At 42.2% G+C, this 16,422-nt stretch overlaps 2 protein-coding genes across 2 annotated transcripts in view; both read right to left on the bottom strand.

The window, feature by feature from the left end:
- The window catches only part of MTUS1 (microtubule associated scaffold protein 1), a 338,112-nt gene that overhangs the window by 106,891 nt on the left and 214,799 nt on the right, over positions 1 to 16,422 (bottom strand). The gene's annotated exons all lie outside the window — the stretch shown is intronic.
- LOC309544774 (uncharacterized protein) lies at positions 13,729 to 15,066 on the bottom strand (the record flags this gene model as incomplete). Its single annotated transcript, XM_082243746.1, has 3 exons — positions 13,729 to 14,003; positions 14,082 to 14,216; positions 14,820 to 15,066. The coding sequence occupies 3 exons, from the start codon at positions 15,064 to 15,066 to the stop codon at positions 13,729 to 13,731; spliced, it is 657 nt and encodes a 218-aa protein (XP_082099872.1).

Here is a 16,422-nt window from a genome sequence, read left to right as displayed (position 1 = left end):
GCGTTTTGGCAGACGCCATTCTTCTTCGATTGGATTGCCAAAACATTTGGGCAATGGAAAAACCTTCGCCACTTTGATGCGTTTTTTAGTCCCAAAAGGGATTTCAGTTTCAGCTATTTCCGATGGAATACCCTGTAACCTTAAGGTCTCTTGAACAGATACAATGAGTGCGTTTACCAACGCTTCCTCTCAGGCTATGGCGGATGCCGAAACATCCTCCTCACTGTCTGAAGAGACAGGACCCGAGACACCAATCCCAGATGAAGTACCTGCAACTGCAGAAATAGGCTCAGAGTCTGAATCCGAGGTTTCAGATAATAAGGGGTTAGGCGGGGGTCGCTTTCTTGCGCCCTGTCCCTGACAAGCCACTTCCACCCGGGACACAAAAGTTTCCATAATAGCTGACAATGATTCAATTGTCAATGGGGTGCTGGAGGATCCCGCAGACCCCTCGAGGGGATCCGGAGGAGATACATGAGTGGCAGGGTCCATGTTAATACAGGACACCTTTGCCAGCAAAACAAAAAAACTTTTTTTTTTTTTTTTTGTGTGTCTCCCCCTAGCGCAATAGCGCCCCTCAGAGTACCTGCTTCTCGATCCCACAGAGAGAGAGAGGGACCCCCAAGGCTCACCAACCGATGCAGTGCAGTTTCCAACCAACTGCAGTCAGCGTCTGTCTTACACAGACTGGAAGGAGCTGTTTGCTTTTTCCCGGGTAGAAGGCGTGGCTCCGCCCCCTGTGTACGCCTTCCGGCGTTCCCAGCTCTCCACGAGGTAGCTGGGCTCACAAAACATGGCCGCCCCCATAGAAGAGACATAAGACTCCAAAAACATGGCGGCCGGCGTGACCTGAGGACATACATGCATTCGGTCTACGGCAAAATGGCGGCGGACCGCCGAAATCGTTTTCCCAGCACATCCACCTGCATCTCTGCTAAGAGGCGATATATGGATCTACAGAAGATACACTACACATAAGGTAGGATTATACCTCCTATGTCTGCTGTAATGTTACAGTCTGCTGGGTAGAGTGTTAGCTCTTAAACCAAGTCCACTTCCCACAAACACATGCTGTATTACAAGGGGGACTTGTAAGTATCAGATATATACTGACCATATATGGAGGGGCCCATAATACATACTGCCTCATAACGAGGAAAAAAGGGAACTTTTACTCACCATACCGAACCGACAGGCACCCTCTCTTCACAATACCCTCTCCACCGGGGTGGGGGTTTGTGGACCACTCCGGACGCCTCGACTCTCTGGTACCTGGCGTCCAAGCGAGACTTAACTCGCAAAGTCAGTCCCTTCACTGGGACTCAGTCGCGGCCGACCCAGCGCGGAGCTCTGGTCTGCACGCGCTCGTAGGCAGAAAACCGGGGTGACCACTGGATCTCAACATCCAGCCCGTCGCCCGGCCCCGCATACTTACTTGAATATGTCGCGGCCGACCAAGCGCAATGCCATGGTCTGCGCGCGCTCGTAGGCCGGCTGGGGTGACCACAAGTGTCGCCCAGTCCGGCATTTTTTGCTTGAAGATCTCACAGGAAAAAACACTGGAGAAAACTACCTAAAAAATGTCTTTTTCTTAAAGAAAAAAAGTCTTGCCAGGACCAAAAGATCCCAGCAAGGAACTTAGGTCCTTACTCCTGACTAGACAGAAAAAAACTGATTCCCTGTAGCAGAGAGAGGGAGGATATACCCTCAGGGACTGCCCCTAAGGTGGAGCCAGAACGTTTTGTCTTTCTGCCTAGTCCTACTCCTGCGGAGACAACATAACCCAGCTCTTGAGAATCAAGAAGACTACGTCTGTCAATGAGCGATAGAGAAACTACATTCTCCCTGCCTTTACTTTATCCATGAATTGTGCCATGGTTGTCACCCAGGCTGGACTTTAAACATTTCTTTCATTATTTAACTCATTACATGAGTTCATCTCATGTAATGAGTTAAATAATGAAAGATGACCAGGACACTGTATTTATGGAAAGATCATAGGTATGCATGGGGTGTGTCAAATGTGCCTGGGCACACCCTAATCACACCTCCCAATTGCTGAACAAGTTCTGACATTGGGCTCCACTAATTACCCTGAATGAGCAAAACGCTGCTCCAGTCCCCCTCTGTCTCCCCTGCAGGCAGGTATAGAATAAACACAGCTGGTTTATTCTTGGTAAGGGGTAGGTATTAAAGACCGGTGTTCCGTGAGAATTACCTACCCGTGAGAAAAACCTACCCCTCGTCACTTCCGGTTCACGGCACTGTATGTAATGCAGCGGTTACATTAAAACAACTGGGCTGCAATACGAATCATCTCCGCTCCTGTCACTGTCACTTCCCTGATCTCGGCAAGTAAATATAAAAGCGGCGGCGGGTGTATGTAAACAAATCACGGAGCCGCCAGCCGCTTTTATATTTACTTGCCGAGAGCAGGGAAGTGACAGGCACAGGAGCGGAGAACCGCCGCGTGGGTAGTTTTTTTCCACGGTACACCGTGCTATTTCCATACTAGTGCGCATGCGCACTAGTCTGTTCCTCTGTTGTCCCTTTAGGTATCCGGCCCTGTGAGCATGCGCACTGCTGCCCTGCTCAGCTGTTCCTGGCCGGAAGTGACGAGGGTAGGTTTTTCTCATGGGGTAGGAAATTCTCACGTTACACCGGCACGAGAGAAGGGATGTGGGGCTATGTTGTATTGGCTTTATACCGGGCAGGGGGCTGATGCTACAGGGAGGTGGGACAGTGAAGACAGGGTTATAAACCAATCCCACACCCTCCCTGCCATAAAAAAACAGTGTATTGTCTGCAGCTGCCTATGACAAGCGCAGCTGCAGGGGAGATACCAATGGGATTGACTGTTCTTCTCCCTGGGACTCTTTTTAACAGTACTCAGGAATGCAGCTCTTGCTCTTCCACCTTTCTCCTATTCACTGGTCCAGTAGGCTGGGCTATAAGTAGCTGTAATTTGCCTTTGTCTACTGAACGAAGGAATAGGAGAAGAGCCTGAGCTGCAGTACCCCAAGTACTCTAAAGAGTCCAGGGAGAATGAGAACAGAGGTAAACCATGCAGAGTCGAGAAAGCCGGTCACTCATTACTGCACTCTGAGTCACTACTGACCTTTGCCTCACTTAGTACTTACCTCTGAACAATGCTTCACTTCGTACTGACCTCTGTAGTAAGTGACAAAAAGCTCAGAAGTGATTCAGGGGTTAGTGAGGCAAAGCTCAGAGGTCAGCAGTAAAACAGTCAGCTTGGCTTTCAGACTAACGTAGTGCAGTTTTCCCACACCCTGGGTGCAGCGCAATGTACCTGCGGCTTTCGTGTGGGTTAACTGTGCTTTGCCCTAGATGTCTATTATGTCCCATGGTTTTCATTTGATTTCTGAAAGCGCACAAAACACACAAATTCAGTTTTTGATTTTAGAGAGCGCAGCTAACCCGCACAAAATCCACTGCGCTTCACCCATGGTGCGGGAAAACTACTGCATAAACGTGAAAGCGCCCTACAGGGGGGATGGAAGACCAAAATCATATTCATTGGGTAGAGGAAGGCCTTGGTTTTATTTAACCATGCCCCTCCCTCTGTAGGGCCACATCCACCATTCACCACAGGTTTGGGGCGTACACCCTAATGCAACAGGCTGTACACACCTATGTGAAAGATCAAGAAGTATTTTCTCTATTTGCTAAAAATGTTCTTGGCCAAAAAAAACAAATGCAGCCCCAACATCTAACTGGTAAAGTGCCATATATTACATTTTTAGTCTTGGGTTTAGATATGTTTTAAGTTGTAATAAAACAACTTGAATTTCATGTTAGTGACCCATCTGCTATTGTTATCCACACTGTGAGGCTTTTCACGATCATCTTTTAGCCTGGTATAAGGTTCTAAGAGTCATGCATTGACCAAGAACACAGATCTATTTCTGCTGCTGAAAGATAAAATGACTACTGTCCACTGCCAGCCTTGGAGAACCAAGCACAGAAGCCTCACCGTATTAAGAGTTCCTTGCCCACCAATTTGCAGGAAAGGTATAAGGTATGCAAAAGGTAACCCTTAAGTAGAAAAGTCAAGAAGAAAACATCTTTCAAATGCAGTGGCATCCCCACTGTTTATATGTGGGATGGTAAAAACAGATGCAAGCCTTCACCTGATTGGTAAAACATTAAGGCTGGGTTCACACTGCTGCACAGAGCGGCTCACAGCAGGGGTCTGTTGCGTCCCTGTTCACAGTTTCAGGAGTGATTTCAGTCCGAATTTTTGGCTGAATTCAGATGGATGAAATGGACCAAAAGACACAGGACTCCAGTGCAATTCACACCAGAGCAGCTCCCGGGATAGGTGAACCGGGTCCATAGAGAGCCAGTCACAGTCTCCTGACATTCTAATTGGATGCGGGGAAATCTACACCCAATTCGCAATAGTGTGAACCCAGCTTTAGACATTTTAAGACCCCCACATACACACATCAGAATATCATTCAGAAATTGTATACACTAAGCAATAGTAAATGGAAACATTTATCAGACATTCATACCACCAAGTCTTTAGCGCTCCAATCTGAATAAACTGGCTTCTGGTAAAGTTAATAAAAAACAACTGGAATGGCAGGCTTTCCTTGACTTCCAGTATCTAAAACATAAGGGAGGAAATTTCTTTAAATTGATGGAAGTCTCCACTTAGTGGTCCCCATTGAGAAAATTCACCAAAGCTCATGGTGACCGCTGTAAGCCTTTTTCCCATCATTTTCTATCCAAGTGGCAATAGTCACAGAGGATAAATCTTTGCAGTGAGGACACACAGCAACTCAGGCCTCAAGAAGCAACAAGGCAACAACTCTTTTCAGTTTTAAACAACCAGAAAAGTTGTGCAGTTAGGCAGGTCAATATACCAAATGCCAAAAGGCATGTAGAAGCCATACTACTGTGGTCAGACTCATGTAAAAGGCATGTTCCCCAACTCAAACTATTTGAGTTTATAATTATGGAACTTGTATGGCTGTACATTTAGCCTAGGTTCACACTGATGCGATTTGACTAAGGTTTTTAGTGTCATTTCAGGGACAATGTCCAGTGCAACTTTATGTGGATTCAGGTGTGATTCTCTCTGGAAATTAGCTCAGAAAGACGCTATAGCCTAATAGAAATCACGCTGGAATCGCTTAGTCTTTAAAAACCAATGTGTTTTCTATGCAGTTTCCACTAGACTCTATGAAGATGAAAATTACATCGCACCAAACTTGTACAGGGCCCTTTTTAAAGACGCATTTTATTTGGATTGCATTGAATTGCATATATGTGAAGGGCCACCATAGAAAGAAATTGTATAAAAACAGCGCTTGCTAAAAAAAAAAAAAATTAAGTGCTTCACGTGCTTGAAAAATGTGCTAGATGCAATATCTCAGCATTTAAAAAACACAGGTGCAGAAAATTGTTAGTAAATTATTAAATGTGCAAAATGTGCTCAAGAGAATAATTAAATTCATAAATTCATACAGTAATAAAGTTCATAGAAGGTCCAAAAAGGCTGTGCAAATGTGCTCAAAATAGGTGCTCAAGAGCCATATTTTCTTAGTGCTGGAAGGTGCTGACAAAGACCATTTAATTAAGCAGGTGACAATTATACAAGGAGATAAAATTTAGGCAGTAGGCAATAAGACTTCCTGAAACGCTGTCTCGCGCGCGTTCCACAGGGAGACAGGAAGTGACGCAATTGGGTAAACCTGAAATTAAGTCAACGCGTTTTGCTCGCCCTCCTGATTGTCATCAAAGGACATAATTTCCGGCATAATCGTCATTCTATTTAAATGTTCAAGATAACACCCGCCCTCCGGTTTTCACCAATAGAGAGAAATTTATTATACAGTCTTTACTTGTCACTTCCTGTATGGTCTTTTTAAACAATATTACACTACGAGAAAAACAAAAGTAGGTGCTGATTGGTGGTATCAAATGACTAGATAGATAACTCCAATCCCTTAGGGTTAATAAAAAATATATTATAATATATATATATATATATATATATATATATATAATAATATATATAAATATATATATATTATAATATTATATATATATATATATATATATATATATATATATATATATATGTGTGTGTGTGTGTGTGTGTCATAAATAAAGTCAATCATGATAGTGAATGATAACTGATAAAAAGTAATAAGTGACCAATAATCAAACACCCATCATAAACAAATATACCATAAATCAGTGCAAAAAGGATTGTATATAATGTAAAGTGCTAAGTGTTCAATAATCTGTAATACATCAAATTATTTCTAAATAGTAATCCGTAAAAAATTGTTATCAGTAATTCATAAAACTAAATAAAGTCCAAATGATATTATAATTTATGAAAAGTGCCCAACACCGTACTGTAAGAAAAGAGATTCCACCTCATGAGCTGTTTCACACTAAAATGCTCACCAGAACGCAGCAAGTCGCTAGAACCTACAAAGCTTCTCAGAAAATCAATAAACGACATATGGATAATCTCCTCTCACTCCTTTCTCTTTTCTCTGTAGAGGCTATCAGGTGTTCACAGTCCCAGATAGTCTGGGACAGACTCCTCTTCACCAAACAAAAGAGGGTAATAGAAAAAAAAAACAAGGAGCAGGAATAGTGTAAATCCGTTTTATTTCCACATATAAAAAAAAGAAAAATATGCTCTTACGTATGAAGGTGCCTCCCTGGCACAGGTAAGGACCGCCAAAGTATTGTATTGTCTCCCCTCCGTTTCCAGTGAGCTCTCACCCCTCTCCTAACTCTCCATGGTTGCGGTCGGCGTGCGTTCCACGGTAGAGGGGAAATTACGTCACTGGTCAACAGGAAATCTGGAGGATGTTCAGACCACAATGCATTTCGCTAATTGCATCTTCAGGAAGTCTGAGCACCATCTAAACAGGAGAACTACATATATGCAAAGGTCGCATATGATTGAATTGTTGTAAACCGCCTAGTAACCAAAATATATTAATATAATGACAATATAAGCGATCCAATGCAACTTAATACAAGGTACACCTAAACCTCAGATGTACCAATATCATTGTACACCAACGGGTACCTTATATATCTCAATGTTATATTACACTACGATTCTCTTATTTCATTTGGGCTGGAAGGAGTACTCTGGCTAAGGCCAAGTCCAGAGTCAGACCCACACAGTCTAGTTTCGTGGAAGGAACCAACGCAGACTTCTAAAGATTCAGAATCCAGCCGAACTTCCTCAGGGTTTGTATGGAGATCTCCAGGTTTTCCACCAGGGCAGTAGGAGACTCTGCTCGCAGAAGGTAAATGGGGTTATCAGAATTTTGCTGATAAGAGAAAAAGGTGCCAATAATGGTGCACAAAACTTGCAATTTTGCCGAGATTTTACTTTGCTTATGGTTGGTTTTTCATAGGTCCTGGGACTCAAAAACTGCATCAAAAACTTAACATGGGTGCGCTATTGATGCCTACACGCTGCATTTTTACTACTGCCTGTGTAAAAAATGCAGCCAACGTTTTTTTAAACTTCAACTAACCAATCAATACACTTACAAAGAAGCACATGTCTCAGTACTGTAGATATGCAGACTTGTACAATTCTCGGTTTAAAAAAAAACAGCAAACTTATATAACACACAAAGCACATTTCCTTCTGTGGCTAGGCTAACCTTTCACAACAGAGTTACAGTAAATGAATGCCTGGGTTGAAGTACATAATTAGATCATCTAGTCCCAGATTAAACATGTCAGGGGCACTGGCACCTTCCATCAGTATCCAGTTTCTGAGCTAACTTTGGAACATGCTGGCAGGAGGATGCTGCAATAGGTGTGCGATGTGACACACACACAGCCACTATGGCATGCACCACACTGCTGCTTACAAACCTGAGACTTATTCTTCATAAAATAAGCAAATAGAGGCGGTTCATTTAGTAAAGTAAATGTCCCCAAATACAGGGAAACTGTTAACCTTGAAAACCTGTGATAGCAAAAATCCTGTTTAAAGTTTCCCCCACATGATTGGGTGTTCAAAGAGAACACAAGTTTATCATATTTACTTACAACATTCACTTTGCCGTTTCTACATGAACAGCATGTACTACTTTAACAAATCAGCCAATGTGTCCTAAAATCTCCCCTAAAATGCAATAATGGCTGCCTGCAATGCCAAAAGATAAAAAGTTACTATATCCCATACTAACCAAATTTAACAGTTCACGTTAATGGATGTACAGTATGTACAGAAAAGTTTCATATAATGTAAGCAATTAACTAAAATTTCCTAGTAGTGATTCAGAGACTTTCTAGGCATAGGGATACTAGGCAGTGACCTATAGATGTAGAAGGCAACAGTGCACAAGACATGGCAGACTTGGAGAGAACCTGAGCTACAGGAGCTGTGCCCCAAAAAAAGGGCACACAGATCGCAAAAGGACAATTCACCAGTATAGGCTCCCTGCACACCTTCCCCGGTTACGGATTTAGCATGTTCTGTTTTGCACAGCTGCTGTACAGGCAGGAGATGGGAATTGTGAGATGCCCTCCGGACAACTGCTGGTCTGCCTACAAAGAATAAAAGAATCCCTGGATACAATAGGCCCATCCCTTGATGCACATGGTTATTCATCCCTGTAGGCTTTGGGGACCCAAATTAGGAACCTCAATGTAGTCTTCTTCCTCAAGTTCCTTACTTCACACTTTTCCACCACCCTTTTCCGCCATACCTACCTTCACCTCCTTATTGCAGACGTTCTTTCTTCATATTAGTCTTCCTCTCTGAAGCAGACTAAACCCTCTAATCTGACCCAGCAGCACATATTGACCAGCATTTTACCAGCCACCTGAATACTTCCAAGAGGACCATGGGCCACCTACTGTATGCTTCCAAGCTCACTGAACTACACATTTGCAGACTCTTGTGTACAAATATGTATTTAGGTTATCGGTGGTCACAACTCTGGCAACTAATAATGCACTGAATATATTTGCCTGCTTCTCCATGTTACCATTTGTACCCATTAAATACTTCAATAAAAATTTATCAAAAGTGAAAAAATAATAAAGCAGCAATCAGATGTTCACAAAGCATAGATCCTACGGGGGGGAATTTAGGAAGCAGGGAAATGCAGGGAGATACTTACACTGCAGCTTCCTTTTCAGCAAGAACCGAGTTGCTCAGTAAAGACATCACAAAATTATTATATCATTTTTTATTAATTATAGTCACATCAGCCCCTGCCAAGGAGCTTATAGTCTAAGGCCCCAACCTCACATGCATACATACATATTGGAGATCATCCCTGCTCTCCACCTTGAGCAGACCGACAAGTGAATGATTAGCGGTCATTGGGATATGGTTGTCAGGGACAGCTGCAGCATCACACCAAAGCTACAGGATAGAGATAAGTGTTTTTTTTTTTTACACAAATGTCTCCTTTGACTTAAAAAGTTCCTTTGATTGCTCTCAGCAGTCTCCGAATCCCATTTTTCTATTTTTGACCTCTGTAATACGACTTCCTGTTAGAGGATAACGACGTTTGTTTTCCATGGTCCCACTGTCTGTAGGACTGTAGCAATCGCTTTATCGTTCCGGAGATAGACTATGGACTATGAGATTAGTGGTATGCAAAGAGAATTCTACATGACCACAACTAACATTCACAGCTCACTGCAAAAAAATGGAAGTGAGGGGAAAAGGAGAGGGTTTGCTCAAAGAAGATGTTAAGAGGTGGCAAGGTTTGCTTTACAAAAACAGCAAATAATTTTATGAAAAATTAATCACAGGGCCATTAAGTAGTGGATGTGCATTAATTATTTTAGGAATTTTTGAGAGTAAAGATATTGTTTAGCATCACTAACCACTTAAGAACCACCCGCCCGAAAAGTAGTGCGGACAGGCAGCCCGTGCAGGCAAAGTAATGTACTGGTATGTCGTTGCCTGCTTCTTGGGTTTAGGGTGCACCATCAACACAGGGCTCTCTACAGAGGGAACAATTCCACACAAAGGAGGGATAAGAAACCGAGATCTTTAGTAAAAATCAGCACATATTAGACATTGACAGAAACATAGAAAAGTGATAACAGAATAAGACGGTGTAGTCCATTGAGCCTGCCCAATTTTTAATTTTTTTGCCCTTTATTGTCCGAGTATAGATCTAGATTTGTCCCAAACATGTTTGAAGCCATTTACTGTTGAGGGTCTAGCTCTGCTGGTCGATTATTCCAAGCATCAACCACCCTTTCAGTGAAATAAAACTTTCTAAGATTAGTTTTGAACTTTCCTCCAGTTAGTTTGAGCTCATGCCACTGTGTTTTTGATATTTGTTTCATATTGAAAAAACTGCCCATCAGAACCTTATTTGCCCCCTTGATGTATTTAAAGGTTTTATTCATGTCTCCCCTTTACCTTCTTTCCTCCACACTGTATATATTAAGTTCCTGAAGCTGCTCTAGATAGGTTTTACCCCCCAAAACTTTTAAACACTTTTGTTACCTGTCTCTGGACTCATTCTATTTTATCAATATATCTTTCTGTAAGTGAGGTCTCAAGGACTGGACACCATATTCTAAATGAGGTCTCACTAAAGATCTATATAGGGGAATCAGAACCTCCTTCCTTCTTCTAGTGATCCCTCTAGTGATGCATCCTATAATTCCATTTGCTTTTTCCACCGCCTGGTCACATGGTTTAGACCTTTTGCAATCATCTGAAATAAGTACCACCAAATCTTTTTTCCGTAGTGCTGGCCAACACTGTACTCCCAATGTTGTACTCCGTTTGCCTAGGTGCATTATTTTACATAAGAACCATTTTTCATTTAGAAACATTTAACTACAGTCTCCACTGCTTTGACCAATCTTCCAGCAATGCCAAATCATGTTCCATGTTAGACAGCTCCAGAAATATTAACCCTATTACACACCTCTATCATCAGCAAAAAGACATACCTTGCCCAACAAACCTTTAGTTCCATGACATATAGAATAAATAGAACAGGACCTAGTACAGCGCCTTGTGGTACACCACTAGTGACTGGTCTCTGTTTTGAGTAAACCCCATTTATCTGGTATCTAGCCTTTAGCCAACAGCATATCCACTGAACCACTCAAGGGTTAAGTACTGGCTTGTACAAATTTTGCATTCGATCATTGTGTAACTGTATCAAATGCCTTGATAAAGTCAAGATATGCAATGTCCACAGCACCACTCTGGTCCAAAACATTGGTAATATATTCAAAAACTTCAATCCGATTAGTCTGACATTATCTGCCCTCAGGAAAGCCATGCTGCTTTGGGTCCAGCAAGCTATGTATTTTTAAGTGATAAATGACCCTTTTCAGGGGTGATTTCATTGACTTGACTACAACTGATGTTAAACTCACTGGCCTGTAATTGCCAGCTTATACTTCACTGTCCTTCTTGAGGATAGGTACAATATTAGCTGTCTGCCAGTCATGGGGAACTTCTGTTAGAAGAGATTTATTAAAAAGATCCACTAATGATCCAACAACTATACCTCCAAGTTCTCTTATGCCTCGTTTCCACTGAGCGGAACGGTTCGGATCGGGACAGATCGGCAGGCTGATAATGGTCCGGTCTATTCAGTTGAGCGTTTCCACTGGAAGTCGGACCTCTAGGGTCCATGCGGGGCGTACACCAAATGCCTAGCGTTGCGGCGTGGCGTCACACTAGTGCGACAACAGACGTGACGCTACAACAACAACAACAACAACAATGGAGGTCATCCAGCAGCTCGTCTTTGCTCTACTTGGCTTTTGGTTCTTAGTAATCAAAATACATGCCACACAGTGTGAGAGAAGGTTACGAGCGGCAAAGCGAAACACAGCAGAAAAGAGAAGAAAACTTTTAGCTTGGGTCTTGAGTCAGGAGGAGAAGTACACCTTTGTGCGGCAAAGACAAAGACGGCAGCGTTATAGGGTAAGCAACATTATGCCAATTGTCATTTATTTCTACCCGTATTAAAAAGTAAAATAATACAGAATATGACAAAATCTAATATAAGATGGGAAGGATATACAGTACATATGTACTTAACAACATTCATGTTGCACACGTATGTAAACATGCACATTTGAAGTATTAAATCAAATGCATAACAAATCATTAGTAGTATAATGAGTATTTATGTATAAGGTGTAATACTTCAAATGTGCATGTTTACATACGTGTGCAACATGTATGTTGTTGAATACATAATGTACTGTATATCCTTCCCATCTTATATTAGATCTTTGCAGATTCTGTATTTTTTTATTTATGTATAAGGTGTAATACTTGCAATGTGTACTCATTGCTCACTTTTATACATGATGCTATCTGACCTTGTAAAATATAGTATGTTGTATTAATATGTTTTTATTATTTGTGATATGGTAACATCTGCGTTTTCTTCTTTTAAAGATGCTTCTCCTTTTGTCAAAGCAGCGCCGCCGACCAGTCATTTGGGCTCTCCCCCGTGCCAATGAGTGGTGGGATGTGACCGTCCCAGGATTCACACACACACAGTGGGTGCACAATTTCCGAATGTCGGAGGAAACCTTTTCATACCTTTGTACAAGGCTACGTCCAGCGATGGAGAAGCAAAGCACAAACTTCCGAGCCAGTTTGCCAGTGAGGAAAAGAGTAGCCATTGCACTGTGGAAGCTGGCTACCAACAGTGAATACAGAAGTATAGGTCATCTTTTTGGTGTCAGTAAATCATCAGTGTGCCGTTGTGTGCAGGACTTCTGTAAGGCTGTCTGCACATCGCTAGCTCCTGAAATTGTTCATTTTCCAGACAGGGAAAAGCTTAAAGACATGGCTGACTACTTTGAAAACAGGTGGGGTCTTCCACAGTGTGTTGGTGCTATTGATGGGTCACACATACCAATAATAGCACCACAAGAATACCACACTGACTACTTCAACAGAAAGGGCTGGCATTCCATCATCCTCCAGGGAGTGGTGGATGGAAAAGGACTATTCTGGAGTGTGAATGTTGGAAAACCTGGGAGTTTGCATGATGCTCGGGTTCTACGATTGTCCACATTTTGGGATTGGGTTGGGCAGGGAGGGCTGTACCCTCTTTCCACTAAGAACATTTGGGGGGTGAATGTTGGCTATTATGTGCTCGGGGACTCTGCCTACCCTTTACAAAATTGGCTCCTGAAACCATTTCCTGACAATGGCCGCCTGACACCAGAACAACAAACCTACAACAAGAAAACATCCAGGGCACGGGTCGTAGTTGAAAATGCTTTTGGAAGACTTAAAGGTAGGTGGCGGTGTCTTATGAAGAGGAATGACAGTGACATTCAACTTGTCAAATCCATGGTGCTTACTTGCTGTGCTCTTCACAATCTTTGTGAAAGTCATGGAGAAGACTTCCACCAGGATTGGAATACGTCTGCAGAAGAGCCAGTAAGGGTAATAGCACAGGATATTGAAGATGAGTGCAATGAAATACGTCAGGCTCTGATGCGTCACCTCAACACCTAATTTTTTACCATGATTGTTTTAAAGTTTTAATAAAGTTTTACATTAATGAATCAGACACACCCAAAGTCTCTTATAAAATCTCTTTTATTCAACAACAAAAATATTCTTTCTATATTTTCTTACAAGTAAGAATTCAAAAAAATAAAACATTTTTACAAAACAAAACTGAAAAATTACCAAAAAACAAAGGGTACAGGTCCTGTGCTGGCTGACAGGCACTATTGCCTTGGCGGTGGCCTGGGATCACGACTGGCTCCCAGCACTTGAACAAGCTGCCCTAGGACACCAAGGAAGGCCTGGTTGAAGGTAGACAACTGCTCCATCTGCTGCCGGGCAATCTCAGCCTCCTGGCGCATAGCTTCCTGGGCATCCTGACGCAGTGCCTGAAACCACCGCTCAGAAAGGGTCTCCATCCTTTCCTGTTGTCTTTCCTCTACTGCCCTCATATCATCAATAACTGTGCGCAGATCCAGCTGCAACCGTCTCCTTTCACCTGGAATATACAAAATACCAGAATATTGATTTAAGAAAATGCACAATTATAACTTTCACTCTGATCATAATGTCTTACCTGTGTGACGTGGTGCATTTGGCGTACTCTGTGGTAGGCTTGGTGTTGACACAATCGTACTGGTGCTGCTGAAAGATGTCGATGGACCATCGTCTGAAAAGTTAGAGGTATCATTGGAGAGTCCATCCACAGTATCTGAAAATGCACATATCAAGGGTTTTATACACAAACGAGAAGAAGACACAGTGTACTATCTTATGGCAGTTATCATCAGGTAGTAAACAATGGGATGCAGAGTGGGTAAAAAAATGAGATGCCTATACTCTTCTGTCCAGGTATTTAAATAAAAAATAATGGAACTATATCAGTTTAAAGGCTAAGGTACAATGAGAGCATCAGAAATCTCCATTATCTTTTCTACAGTTGTCTTTTTTCTCAAAAATAGGGGCTGGTTTATACAGACAGTACATTTCCCTATCCATTCTGAGATTAACTTTACTTGGTTAAAGTGCACTGTGGCTGCTTGAAATCATGCATGATAGCCTTTAATAGTATTTTTATGCATATTCAGCCCCCATTGATATTATCAAGCCCATACTAATTAAGCAAAACACCAGTCACGCATTTTTCATTAATTATACAAAACAGTGCAGCGCTACTCCCTACCATTTTCTTTCAGTCCACTGCACAAATACAATTACATTTTTGGTGCAGAGTTAATGGTTTTGTGCAGTTATTTTTTTTAAATGGTTAGCATAGGGAAAGCCAATGCCAAGCAGGAAAAAAAATAAAACTTACCAACAGGATCTATCATGGATTCGAGAAGTGCAGATGCAGATGAAGATGCAGAGTCCAGACCTCCTTCCCTGCCTTGGTTTGCTGGCCTATGCCCGTAAATGGCGTCCATGGCATCGTACCACTTCCAAGTACTTCGACTGTTTCCACTACAGCTGTTGGCATCCTTAATTTTTTTATATTGGCCTTTAAGCTTCTTAAGCTTTGCCCTACACTGACCCGACGTCCGTTCAAATCCCTCGGCTGCCATCCGCTGGGAAATATCTTTATACACCTTTTCATTCCTCACTGATCCATCAAGCTCACTCTGAATAACACTGTCCGCAATTATAGTAAGGAAAGTGGATAGTTCCTGAGTTGACCAGACCCTGCTGTTATTTGCAGGCATCCTTCTCCTATATCTGGACTGAGCTGCGCTTCCGTTTGACGACAGCAGTGACGTTTTCCTGTCCACCAATCAGTGGAATGTATCGTGTGACACCAGTAGCTCCGCCCTAACCGTACCGTACCATTTCCTATGGCCCTACATCTGAAGGAGGACCACGAATGGTGCGGTTTGGTTCGGTTGTATGGGCCACTTTCATAATGGAAACACCAAAAATAGCGTACCGTACCGAACCGATCCGAACCGTTCCGCTCAGTGGAAACGAGGCATTAGAATTCTGAACTGAATACCATTAGGGCCCATGCTTTACTAAGCTTTAACTAAGCCAGTTCCTCTGCTACCTCTGTCTCCAGAAATCCTAAAAATAAACTGTCATTACTAGAACCAATATGATTCCCCAACTTGCTATTGTTAGTGCAATTTCTGAGAAGAGTTAGGCACACATTTAACCCATTGATTGCCTTAGATATTTACCCCTTTCCCAGCCAGTGTCATTAGTACAGTGACAGTGTACAGCATTATCACTGATCATTGTATTCGCTTCACTAGTGGTGTCAGTTGCAGTTAGTCAATTCCTCGCACTAATGCAGTCCCATTATAGGTCGCTGATCACCGCCATTAGTAGTAAAAAAAAAAAATAAATGTATATCCCATAGTTTGTAGACACTAACTTTTACATTCTTACTAAAACTGTAAACTGCCCTAAGGTGTATCATGAATTATTGGGGGAGAGCAGTAAACATTATGCGATATAAAACAGTCATGAAAATAGTAATAATCACATGTTGTGCTAACCCCAACCACAAAGCGTGAAAAAAAACTTTAAATTAATAATAAATAATAATTCAAGTCCAATGTGAAAAATTCCAAGTTGAAAAGAGTAAGTGAAGAGTGATCCAGAAAATGCGATATGGACAATATCCCCCGTGGTAACAATTAAATGAAAAAGGTGCTTTGAAAGAAGATGGCACAAAGTCCTCCACCTAATAGTAGCCAGAAAGGCTTATTGAAAAGCCATGACCTTCTTATAATGGGAAGGTCAGACAGCGCATCTGCCCAAAGGGCTATTACCAATCTTTCAGCCTGGATCCTCGGGATGCTGGGATAATATCACTCATCATATAAGATGCCTCAGAGCTCTCGATCACGGGATCGTATGCATTTATATCAAAAGATAAAAACGACATAGTGTGTACATTTGTGTACCAATAAAATGCCCCA

The sequence above is a fragment of the Pelophylax lessonae genome (genome assembly GCF_965119305.1).
Source record: "Pelophylax lessonae genome assembly, chromosome: 1".
NCBI classification, from domain to species: domain Eukaryota; kingdom Metazoa; phylum Chordata; class Amphibia; order Anura; family Ranidae; genus Pelophylax; species Pelophylax lessonae.
The sequence above is the reverse complement of the archived record's forward strand: the minus strand, read 5'-3'. Positions and strand labels throughout refer to the sequence as shown.